At 35.5% G+C, this 12,889-nt stretch overlaps 1 protein-coding gene across 1 annotated transcript in view; it reads left to right on the top strand.

Moving 5' to 3' along the window:
• The window catches only part of PIK3C2A (phosphatidylinositol-4-phosphate 3-kinase catalytic subunit type 2 alpha), a 121,846-nt gene that overhangs the window by 99,690 nt on the left and 9,267 nt on the right, over positions 1–12,889 (top strand). The window contains exons 21-26 of the mRNA XM_047070483.1: positions 391–483; positions 1,761–1,890; positions 7,301–7,437; positions 9,780–9,949; positions 11,360–11,516; positions 12,163–12,272. Coding sequence (XP_046926439.1) covers positions 391–483; positions 1,761–1,890; positions 7,301–7,437; positions 9,780–9,949; positions 11,360–11,516; positions 12,163–12,272 — 797 coding nt within the window. The remainder of the gene's footprint in view (positions 1–390; positions 484–1,760; positions 1,891–7,300; positions 7,438–9,779; positions 9,950–11,359; positions 11,517–12,162; positions 12,273–12,889) is intronic.

The following is a 12,889-nucleotide window of genomic DNA, read 5'->3' as shown; positions in this document are numbered from 1 at the left end:
CATAAAAGGAGAAGTAGAGGTCTCATTCTAGATCATACTGATTGAGGAAAGGTAAGAGTATACAAAATTTTATGCTCTGTTGAGGAATTATGACACTTCTAAAGGTCAAAATTTTAATAATTTTTGTCTCAAGCTTTCAAGGTTTTGCTTCTCTGTTTAGAGAGTAGTAGGTAATATTTTACTTATATATGCTATGTTTAAGTCAGTTTCAAAAAGTTTTTTTTAAATACCTCTTGTCTGCTAGGTGATCTAAAAAGCAGTTCACATGTGTTATTTCATTTGCCTTAATTCAGAGGAACAAGTGAAGGGAGAAATGCCTAGGACAAAAACCTTAAACCCATTTTTATTCCAATGTTATCTTTCTAATGCTTAAACATGTTGTATTTGTAGTCCTGTTCCTTCTTCAGTTCTAATGCTGTGCCCCTAAAAGTGACAATGGTGAATGCTGATCCAATGGGGGAAGAAATTAATGTCATGTTTAAGGTGAGCAAATGAGGTTACTTTGTTTTAAAATGATAATTTAAAAATTATTTTCTCAAATTCCTTTTCCAAATTGCAAAGTAATTTTATTTAATATTTAATTAAATTGAATAATTAAGTGAAAAAATATTGCTGACAAATTGTTTCCAGACAGATTTGGGAACAAATGCAACTCTGGGCTAGAGCTGCTACCTAGGCCCTGCTGGTTGAACACATCATAACTGCATGCAGTGCCTTTCACACAGACTGTCATGTGAGTGGCACCCCTGGGAGTTGTGCTGTGTGAAAGTGCACAACTGTGAGCAATGGGACTGGTTTTTGGAAACACATAACTTACCTGTGAGAAGCAGCAGGAGTGGAGCACTACCGAGTAACCTATTACCAAAGTTCTGCGTCTTGTGATAATAATTCGTATATTTTGAAGAAAGAATGGAGAGGTTTTCATTAATTCATTGAGTTAATGGAGGTTCCTAAAGATAGCTTTTCTTCAACTATCTTTGATAAAAATATAAACATATATTTATATAAATATATATATAAATGTAAATGCAAAATATATTTATATTTTTCTCCTAACTTACATCTGGTTTGGTTTATATTTTACTGATGTATTTGCTTTTTTCTAAAACAGTACCATCTATTTGAATACAGAAATTTTATATATTAAGTTTTAGTATTAGTTAAGGCAAATCTCCTTTTTTTTATAACTAGTTTAAAAAAATATATTCATCATTATGTGTCTTAAAGTTATTTTATCCAATTTTAAAAAGAAAATGAAAACTTGATGTGATTCCAGTTAGAATTTATTTTGGCAGGGTTAACTTTTTTTTTTAAGTAAACTTTTAGTTTGAGATAATTATAGATTCATAGCCTGTTGTAAGAAATTATACAGAGATCCTGGGTACCTTTACCCAGTTTATCTCAATATAACACCTTGCAAAGCTATCATATAATATCACAATCAGGATATTGGCATTGATACAGTCTAAATATGGAATGTTTTGGTTATGACAAAGACCCTCCATTTTGGCCTTTTAAAAAATTGAATATGATTCACATACCATAAAATCTAATCCTCTAAAGTGTATAGTTCAGGAAATTGAGACATGAAGAGGTTAAGTAATTTCTTCTGGAATGCTGCAGAAAAATAAAAAGGCAGTTCTGTTCATCTCATTCTTCACTCTTTCTATTATTTCTCCCTCCCCCTGCCTTTAATAGTATGTAACATAGTTAAGTCTTTTGGAAAGGTACAGGTTTCATTTTGTTTCTTTGATTCCAAGGTTGGTGAAGATCTTCGGCAAGATATGTTAGCTTTACAAATGATAAAGATTATGGACAAGATCTGGCTTAAAGAAGGACTAGATCTGAGGATGGTAATTTTCAAATGCCTCTCAACTGGCAGAGATCGAGGTAAGTCTGTTAGTTCTGTCTTGGTGTCTTATTATTTCTTTTCTGTGAACTTAGCTCATAGTGTACCTGCCCTGAGGGAGTCCTGATGCTGAACACTATGATCTCAGTTGTTTCTTACTTTAATTTCGTGTTACTTTATTGATTTATTTGTTCACAAATAAGTCATTGAGTAGCCCCAATGAATGCTTTGCAATAACCAGAGGTGTCTGTTGATTGATTGAATGAAAACTGTATGGTCTTCAGCTTTTGATTTAAAATTAAGGCCATGTCTAAGTTAAACCAACTTTGGTTTCATTTCTGCAAAATAAAATAATGGTTTCAAAATTTTTTTCTACTTAAGGGCAGACTTCGTCTTCTTATTTGTTAAGTTCATTTCCTTACCACACATGTTTGGTGTGAATAGTAAAAGTACTACACCCAGAAATAATTGTGATAATTAAAGAGATAACCAATATAAAACACCCCAGTATGTGAAACATATTAGGTACTCAATAAATTGTAACTATTATCATTATTCTTATTCAACAAATGTTTGTTGCTAATCTATCTACAAAATGCTAATAACATGGAGTGCTTATATTTAGAAGGAAGCAATTAAAGACCTATAATTTGAAAAAGGGGCCCCTAGGTGGCTCAGTCAGTTAGGTGTCCAACTTTGGCTCACGTCATGATCTTGCAGTTCGAGCACTGTGTCAGGCTCTGTGCTGACAGCTCAGAGCCTGGAGCCTGCTTCGGATTCTGTGTCTCCCTCTTTCTCTGCCCCTACTTGTGCTCTCTCTCTCGCTCTCTCTCTCAAAAATAGATAAACATTAAAAAAAAACTAAAAAAATAAAAAAGTAATTCGAAGATACTTTAATAAGCTAAAAGCTCTAAAAAAAATTACAAAGTCAGTACCATGGGGTTTTAAAGTAGGGAAAGATCATTTATAATTGGTGGAAATGAGAAATGCTTCTCAGAATCTAATCATAGACACAAGAAAGTCACCTGAAAAATTATTTAATCATCCTTCTAATATTTGCCATTCATTTTATGCTTAAATGCCTATACTTAAGGAAATTTAACTGCATTTCAAGTTGGTCTGCCCTATCCTGGATAGTTCTGATGACTATAGAAGTTTTCTTGTATTCTGGTGAATGGGAACTGACTCCTAGTGTCTTCTACCCATCAGTTCCAGTTCTGTTTTAGACTATCATATAATTAAGTCAAATCCTTCTTTATGATGAAAGTATTGTGGCCTCAGATCCTGAGTTTCAAATTCTTTAGCCATTAGATTACCTTATTATCTGATTGTTTTCATTGTAAAGGGTTTAAGTGATCCAGTCTCTGAGAATGGCACCTGGACTTGGTAGAATGCAAAGTGGGCAAAGTCTTGCACATGTGGAACTTAACAAGTAAAACCATCATACTAACTCTTGCTAAATCATGCCTTGGCTGTTCTATACTTGTACATTTTGTATCTTCAACCCAAGTGTAGGACCTTATCTATTAACTTTCTTGTTATATTTGATCCATTACTTTTCAGCCTCTTGGATTCTTTTTAAAATCTGACTTTTGTTATCTGTCATTAAACCTCTTAGTTTGTGTCATGAACTGATTTGAAGAACATACATTCTGTAGCTTCTACCAAGTCATTGAAAAAATGTTTGCTGAGAGAACTAAGGACCAACCCTTGTGGCATGTCACTAGAGATTTCCTTTCAAATGATTGCTAAATCATTTTATTTAGTTACTAAGTATTTTAATTAGTTACTCATCAACTTTATTGTGTTATCAGCCACTCCACATTTCTCCATTTTATCCATCAGGACAGTATGAGAGCCTTATCACTTTCCTTTCTTAGTTTAGGATGTACATACTTTATCTTGTCAAAAAGGAAACCCGGTCAATTCAAGAATTCTTGCTGGTTGTTTTTCATATAAGTCTTGTAAAAGGAAGTTGTTGTTTTTTTTTTTTTTTTTTTTTTTTAATTTTTTTTTTTTCAACGTTTATTTATTTTTGGGACAGAGAGAGACAGAGCATGAACAGGGGAGGGGCAGAGAGAGAGGGAGACACAGAATCGGAAACAGGCTCCAGGCTCTGAGCCATCAGCCCAGAGCCTGACGCGGGGCTCGAACTCACGGACCGCGAGATCGTGACCTGGCTGAAGTCGGACGCTTAACCGACTGCGCCACCCAGGTGCCCCAAAGGAAGTTGTTTTATTAAAATTCCTCAATGAGAGCCTACCATTTCATTAGATTGTTTTTTTTTTTTGTCACCACACTTATTTCATATAGTTGAACTTTTTCTTTCTTCTTACGGAATTCCATGTAACTTTGGAGGCAGATTCCTCATGTTTTTTATGTTGTTTCTAATGGTTGAGTGTTTACTTTGTGTCTTGCCCTGGTCTAAGCTTTTCACTTGTGCTCCCTCACAAGTGTCCTTATTTTTCAAATGAAGAAATCACATCTCCATCCTCTGTGAAGTTTTTAACTAGTATCTCAGTATTTGTAGTAATCTTCACTTCTTCAGACTCAATAGTTGTCTTTAAATACTCACCAGGCATTTACTACATGTTTTGTATCTTCCCCACTGGATTGATAGTAAGTTCCTTTAGGGCAGTGACCGTATCTTACATAGCTGGTATTACTTTATATATTTTATGAACTTTGGTCCACTGTTTTTACACATAGTAATTTGCATCTATGCATATTTGATTATAAAATTAAAAATTTATTCACATATTAAAATTTTGATTAAATGTTGTCATAGAATCAAGGTCCAGGTGCTCATTGAAAAGGGATGTCATTGTGAACTATAAACTAGATGATACAACCAAAACAACATAGAAGATCCAAATGAATTCATTGTGCGTTGTTTGGCCAGGCTACTAGGATTAAAACCTGGCCCTGCATACTTTGTTTTGGGGTGGTCTGAAGGCCTTGGCCAACTTGCCTTCTTCCAGCCCTTTGTCTGAAGCAAGTCTTTGTGTCCATATCGTTATTTTGACACTACTGCATTTCCTTGGTTTTTAAAATACATAAAACAAATTATTTAGTTATAGAAATATTTCATGCACATAGTAAAATATCTGTGTAGCATGTAATAGAATAAATTGAAAAGTAAATCTTAGTTTCTCCCACACCTCCATTTTTAATCCTAGGCATCCTACTTCCAAAATAAAGCCACTTACATAGCCTTCTGGGACTATTTTGTATATATTCTAACATGCATGATATTCTAACATACATAATCTTTCTTTTAAACACAAAAGGACAGGGGCGCCTGGGTGGCGCAGTCGGTTAAGCGTCCGACTTCAGCCAGGTCACGATCTCGCGGTCCGTGAGTTCGAGCCCCGCATCAGGCTCTGGGCTGATGGCTCGGAGCCTGGAGCCTGTTTCCGATTCTGTGTCTCCCTCTCTCTCTGCCCCTCCCCCGTTCATGCTCTGTCTCTCTCTGTCCCAAAAATAAATAAACGTTGAAAAAAAAAAAAAATTTTAAAAAAAATAAACACAAAAGGACAGTTCTCCATCTGGATTTTGTATTTAATAGCATATTTTTAAGCATAAGTACATAGAGATCTACTTCATTGTATTCCCTTATGTAAATGTCCCATAATTTATTTGTTTCAAAAGTGTATTTGTTTTAAAATTTATTTGTTTTAAAAGTAGAGAAAATATGGGGTGCCTGGGTGGCTCCTCAGGTCATGATCTCATGGTTTGTGGGATTGCTACGTGCGGCCCCACACTGGCAGTGAGGAGCCTGGTTGGGCTTCTCTCTCTACCTCTCGCTGTCTCTTCCCTCCCCTGCTCACATGCTCGTGCACGTTCTCTCTCTCTCAAAATAAACATTTTTTTAAAAAGTAAGGAAAATAAAAAATGATTTGCCTAGCCAGGCATTTACATTTTCAGTTAGGAAGACAAATAACACATACTGGAGATTTACACATTATCACAAGGACAATCTTAATCTGCTCTTCCCTTTGAAAGGGCTTAGTGTACTCTGAAACATTGCATCATTTCCCAAATACATGATCAGAGTAAGCTTTTTTGTGCTGAAATGGGATGGCACATATCTTACAAGTAACTTTATTAACTAGGTCAGAATCCTCTAATTTGTAATTAAAATTGTTATTCTTGGGAGTGTGTAGCACATGGTTGTATAAACTGTAGAGTCTCAAATAGTCAAATTCAGCTGTTAGATTTTGGGTACTTCTGAAAATAAAAAAATTTTGCTTGCTCAAATTTTCTAGCATGGGCTTCCAGACTTTATTTATTTGTTTTTTTATTTGTTTATTTTATTTAAAATCTACCATTTTTACAATTTTTTAATGTTTAGCTTTTAAAGTTTATTTTGAGAGAGACAAACAGTGCAAGTGGGGGAAGGAAAGAGAGAGAGAATTTTATAGGAGTTAATATAATAATTATCATAATAAAAATAGTTACCATTGGATAGACTTTACTATGTACCAAACATCATGCTAAATATGTCACATAGACTTCTTTAATACTCATTAATAACTTTTTGAAGTAGATACTATTCTTTTTTTTTAATTTTTTTTTTAATGTTTTTATTTATTTTTGAGACAGAAACAGAGCATGAGCAGGGGAGGGGCAGAGAGAGAGGGAGACACAGAATCCGAAGCAGGCTTCAGGCTCTGAGCTCTCAGCACAGAGCCCGACACAGGGCTCGAACTCAAAAACCACGAGATCATGACCTGAGGCTAACCGACTGAGCCACTCAGGCGCCCCTATTCTTTTTTTTAAAATTATTTATTTATGTTTTAATTTATATCCAAGTTAGTTATCATGTAGTGCAGCAATGATTTCAAAGTAGATTCCTTAATGCCCCTTACCCATTTAGCCTATCCCTGTTCCCTCAACCCCTCCAGCAACCCTCTGTTTGTTCTCTGTATTTAAGAGACTTGATTTTTTTTTAATGATAATTCCTAACTGGTATCTCATGTCTAAGATTGAAAGCTATAATTTTTTTTTTAATGTTTGTTTATTGGGGCACCTGGGTGACTCAGGTGTCTGACTTCAGCTCAGGTCATGATCTCATGGTTCTTGAGTTCAAGCCCCACATTGGGCTGTCTGGTGTCAGCATGGAGCCTGCTTTGGATCCTCTGCCCCTCCCCCACTCATGCTCTCAAAAAATAAACATTAAAAAAAGTACAATAAATGTTTATTTTATTTTTGAGCATGCATGCGTGAGAGGGAGTAAGAGGGAGAGAGAATCCCAAGCAGGCTCTGTCAGCACAGAGCCCTACTTGGGCCTTGATCTCTACAACCGCAGATCATGACCTGATGAGCCGAAATCAGGAGTCAGTCGTTCAACCGACTGAGCCACCCAGGCACCCTAAAGCACCCTAAAAATTTTTTAAAGTCTTACTCTTGGGAGACATTTTCACATAGATTAATGTTTTGTTGTTAAAGGTATGGTGGAGCTAGTTCCTGCTTCAGATACCCTCAGGAAAATCCAAGTGGAATATGGTGTGACTGGATCCTTTAAAGATAAACCACTTGCAGAGTGGCTGAGGAAATACAATCCTTCTGAAGAGGAATATGAAAAGGTGATTAGCATGTCTTCTTATTCCAGATAACTTTGTCAAAAATGTATTACATAGGTCATAAGTGCTTTCATTTTCCAGCTCTGGTGATTAGACATTTAGTTTAAGTTGTAAAAACAGCCGTCTTTCTCTAATTAAAAAAATATATGTATAAAAACAGTATATTTAATGGCAGGAGTCTGAGTGAAACCAATGCTAAATTACCCTCCAAACATTCCAAACATGCTTTTAGAGGCCAGCAAAACAGAGGTATTTTTATAATGCAGAATGTTATATTTCACAAAGATCTTGGAAAAGTTATGGAAATGAGGAAGAGTGGCTGTATTGTGTGGTAGTTGAGAGCAAGATTATGGGCTAGACTCTCTGAGCTTGACTTAGTTCCCAGGTTCCTCACTAGCTATTGAGCCTTGGGCAAATTATTAACCTCTTTTGTGCCTCAGTGACCTGTGGTATAAAATAGGATATGTTATGGTATTATAGTACTTATTATGGCTGTAAAAAATAATAGTACTATAAGGTTATTATGAGAATTAAGTGAGTTTATATGGAAAGCCCTACATTGAGTAAATTCTGTAGTTGATAGTTATTAGAGGTGTCATTTTTTTCTTTTGGCACACTTTTGAATGCTATAATAGGAAAGGAAAATCTCTTAAGAGTTAAAAACTTTTAATGATCCTAAATTGGCCTAAGAAAGACTCAAGAATACTTTTTTTTTCCTTTCTAAAAACACTTTCAATGGCAATATAAGGAGATCTGTTTTAATATCATTTGCCAACCTACTTTGTCATTAATGTATCATATTTAAAGATATGTACAAATGCTATCTGTTGAGAAATTTTAATTTTGTAGAGGAATTTTGTCCTTTGTTGGTCTTTTAAACTGTTTAAGATCAACCCCTTTTCTTTGTTGTGGTATTGAGGAAGCAGTGCAGCAAAAGCCAATACTTGTTTATAGTAATGTTGGCTCTTTTGTGGTTCCGGGGAAAGTGGTTTGACACAAAATAATTGTCAAGTAAAATACATTGTGTACTTTTTATGCATTTAACTTTTAATATCCTTTACTAAGAATATAACATAGTGGAGTCACATTGCTTGGGTTTGAATCTTGTATCTGCCACTTAACAATTAGGTGGTTCTGGGAAAATAATTACTCTGTTTCAGTTTCCCTCATATGTAAAATAGCAATCATAATGGTACCTTTGTCATATACTGTGTTTGTATGTAGAAAGAGAATAGTATAGTGCCTAGTTTGTGATAAGTGCTATTTAAACATTTGGTCTTATCATCATCAGTAATAATTTCTGGGGAATAATCACATGGACATATAGAGCCTTATGACTGCTCCATTCAGAAATGTACTATTTTGAGGGGCATCGGACTTTTGATCTCAGCTCAGGTCTTGATTGCAGGGTTGTGAGTTCAAGCTCCACACTAGGCGTGAAGCCTACTTAAAAAACAAACAAAAATGAAATGTAGTGTCTTGAGAATATACTAAATGCATATGCTTTGGACAAAAATGCTTATTATATACATCTTGCTGTATCGTTCTATATGATGTGTTAATAACTTAATCCCCAGGACAAGCAAGACTAAAGTGAAAGATTTCCATCTTTGAGAAACTTGCAGATGTTACATAAGGAGTCAACAAAACACATTAGTTATATTATTGTATGTTTAAAGATAGCAGGTGACTTTCTTTATACATGCCTTCCCTATAAGCCAAAAAAGGGAAAATACTCTTTTATAATCCTTTATCACAGTGTTACCACTTGTGCTAAGTAGCAGAGGCTGTGAGGAGCAGAGGTCCACAACGATGATTCTTTTTTTTTTTTTTTTTCAACGTTTTTATTTTTATTTTTGGGACAGAGAGAGACAGAGCATGAACGGGGGAGGGGCAGAGAGAGAGGGAGACACAGAATCGGAAACAGGCTCCAGGCTCCGAGCCATCAGCCCAGAGCCCGACGCGGGGCTCGAACTCACGGACCGCGAGATCGTGACCTGGCTGAAGCCGGACGCTTAACCGACTGCGCCACCCAGGCGCCCCAACACAACGATGATTCTTAAAAGATGTTCAAAGGCAGCACATACCCTCAGTAGGGACTGGCAGGATCTCTGCCTTTTAAAAGACAAAAGTTAGAGAGATAGGGGCAATAACCATCTTTAGAAGGTGTTTTTGTTTTCGAAATAGGAAAAGGCTGGCTTTTGTTACCATAACCTAGTTTATAAGCTATTAAGAAAATGGATTATGATAGTATTTTCAAAGGGTGATGAATTACTTTAATCTTTATAACATGCCTCCTTTAAAAATTTTTTTTTTCCTAAAACAATTTTATATCTTTATTACAGGCTTCTGAAAATTTTATCTATTCTTGTGCTGGATGCTGTGTAGCTACCTATGTTTTAGGCATCTGTGATCGACACAATGACAACATAATGCTTCGAAGCACAGGACATATGTTTCACATTGACTTTGGAAAGTTTTTGGGCCATGCACAGATGTTTGGTAGCTTCAAAAGGTACTAATATTGTTATTGTTGCTAAAGAAGAGAGGCACTTAAATACCCCAGGGGGCGCCTAGCTGGCTCAGTTAGTTGTGCATGCAACTCTTAATCCCAGGGTCATGAGTTCAAGCCCCATGTTGGGTGTAGAGCCTACTTATAAAACAAAAAACAAAAAAACACAGTACTTCAGGTAATTCTGAAGATTTCCACATTGTGAATCGCGTTTCAAAAGGTATTAATAAAATTATCTGTATCCATCCATTATTTGTATATATATCTGCAAGAGTTTCTGTAGTAATTTTTACTTGAAGGAAAAAGAAATTGACCTTTCTTACCATGTGAGTGTTAAGTTTTTGATTATTTTAACATCAACTGTTTTACAGTCTAAGCATTCCTCCTCCACTTTTTTCTTCCCAAGAAAGCTGAAGCTGTTGGTTTGCTTTCTTCAGATTTATTCAAGAGATCGTTGATTTTGAGTGAATTCATTTCAAGTAATGCTAAAGATATTTTCATTTTGGGGGCACCTGGGTGGCTCAGTTGGTTAAGCGTCCGACTTCGGCTCAGGTCACGATCTCGGGGTCTGTGAGTTTGAGCCCCGCGTCAGGCTCTGTGCTGATAGCTCAGAGCCTGGAGCCTGCTTTGGATTCTGTGCACTCCTGCTCCCATCCCTCCCCCCTCCCCATCTCTTCCCCTCCCCTGCTTGTGCTCTGTCTCCCTCTGTCTCTCAAAAATAAATAAATGTTAAATAAAAGATATTTTTGTTTTGACAGTATTAGAATTTTATGTAAGGTATCTTTGTGTATTTTGATGAACCTTTATTTTGACACATTTAGCCATAACATTGATTTTAATTAGTGGACACAACTTATATTAAAAGAGAGGCACTTTTTATTTCACAAATTAATGTCCCAAACATTAACTGCCTCTTTTCTTGCTGTTCTTTGCCTTGTAGCTCCCACTGAGCATGACTGGGGATGAAAAAGACCCTAAGAGATGACTTTACCATTGTAGTACACGAGGATGAGTGTGTGTGTGTGGTAACCTTTGCTGAAATGAATTAAGGTGTATTTTATCTAGTTAGTGGTACCTGTAAAAAATGCTCCCATTTGTATAACGGCAATGAGTGCAAAATTTTTGTCTGTATATTTGTAGCTACTATTTGATCACTATTTGAGTGTGTGGATTTATAAATATCATCTTGGAAAAAATTCATATATTCTAAGTAATGAGATTGATTATATGAAGGCTTTCCTGCAAATACAAATTTATAAGTTTTAATGCAGATTCAACACTGCCCAGTACTAAGTTTCCCAGTTGGAAATTGCTATGGCTCAGATAGCTTCGTTCAGTAACCATGTGATAACAATAGCACTATTTGAATATCTTCTATAAATAATACTTTGTGTGTATTTTCTTTTTAAATAGGGATCGGGCTCCTTTTGTGCTGACTTCTGATATGGCATATGTCATCAATGGGGGTGAAAAGCCCACCATTCGTTTCCAGTTGTTTGTGGACCTCTGCTGCCAGGCCTACAACTTAATAAGAAAGCAAACAAACCTCTTTCTTAATCTCCTTTCTCTGGTAACTCTGTTCTTTTATAAGCCTTTAATTAATTTACATTACTGCTCTGTGTTTCAGTATCTAAAGAAGGATATTTTGGAATGAAATTTACTGTAGTTTCAAATGTTAGATATACTATCACCAAAATATTCAAAAATTGCTGCTCTGTAAAATATTCCAGACACCGTTTATATAAAATACAAAAAAATAAGTCACGAGAGTGGGCTACCCTGGGAGTGGGGAGTAAAAAGTACCTGAAAAGGACCCTGAGAGGGTCATCTGGAATGCTGGAACATATTTTGTGTCTTAATCTGGGTGTGTGCAGATTTTTATACTTCTCTGGATGTTTATTAAGTTAAAAGTAAACCTCCACTATGATTATTGTGACTGAACTTGATATAAAAACAGAGGACTAGACAAAAGGTCTGTATTTTACAGCTTTTATTCCATAACCTGGCTTTGTGACATCCAACAATTGACTTCCTTGGCCTTGGTGTTTTCCATTTGTAACCGAATCACTTAGGTCCCTAAAACACTAATACAGACTCTTCAAAACTGTGATTGTTTTGTTTGCTTCAGTTCTAATTACTTGGCCAGCTTTTAAGGGATGGGTAAGGAACAGAGTTTTAAAAAATTGAACTCACAAACTCTTTTTTCCTTTCTACAGATGATTCCTTCAGGGTTACCTGAACTTACAAGTATTCAAGACTTGAAATATGTTAGAGATGCACTTCAACCCCAAACTACAGATGCAGAAGCTACAATTTTCTTCACTAGGTAAGGCATATTTAAATATGTTAGAGAAGGGACATAGCTTTGATTTGTTTTCCTTAAACAAATGCTATATATCAAAATTCTGATTTTTCAGGAAGGAATTGTGAGTCACAGTATTAGCAAATAGTAGCCTTATCAAAAGTATATTTTATGTCAGAAGTTTGTTTACTGAATAAATGTAAAGGATTTGCAATAACCATTTTAAAAATAAATTTCTCTCAAAATAGCTTATTTAGTATGTGACTTCAATTATAAACATCCTGTGTATGAACTATTTCTGCAAGACGTATTTTCTATAATGCCAAATACAAGGTTTTTTGGGTTTTTTCCTAAAATAATATCTGTGTTAATCTGTTTTTCAGGATTCTGCCATGACAGTTTTTGTGGATACTATAAATGCTTAAAACAGTGAACTCTGGGACACTGCTATAGTAAATTGTTAATGTATGACATGGTACTTAAAACACGTATACCAATTATTGGCATTTGAACTTGTTATTTTTGCTTTAAAAGCAGATCTTCCTGGCAAATTGGTCACCTCATTATTGTGGTATAGTGATACCACCTCATTATTATGCCATAGCAGGGAGGGACACATGAGCTTATGTTCTTTTCTCCTT

Source organism: Lynx rufus, unplaced genomic scaffold (assembly GCF_022079265.1).
Source record: "Lynx rufus isolate CCGP_SWC_20201006 ecotype Redwood Valley unplaced genomic scaffold, mLynRuf1.p SCAF_9, whole genome shotgun sequence".
NCBI classification, from domain to species: Eukaryota; Metazoa; Chordata; class Mammalia; order Carnivora; family Felidae; genus Lynx; species Lynx rufus.
Note: the sequence above shows the minus strand (reverse complement) of the source record. Positions and strands in the feature narration are given on the sequence as shown.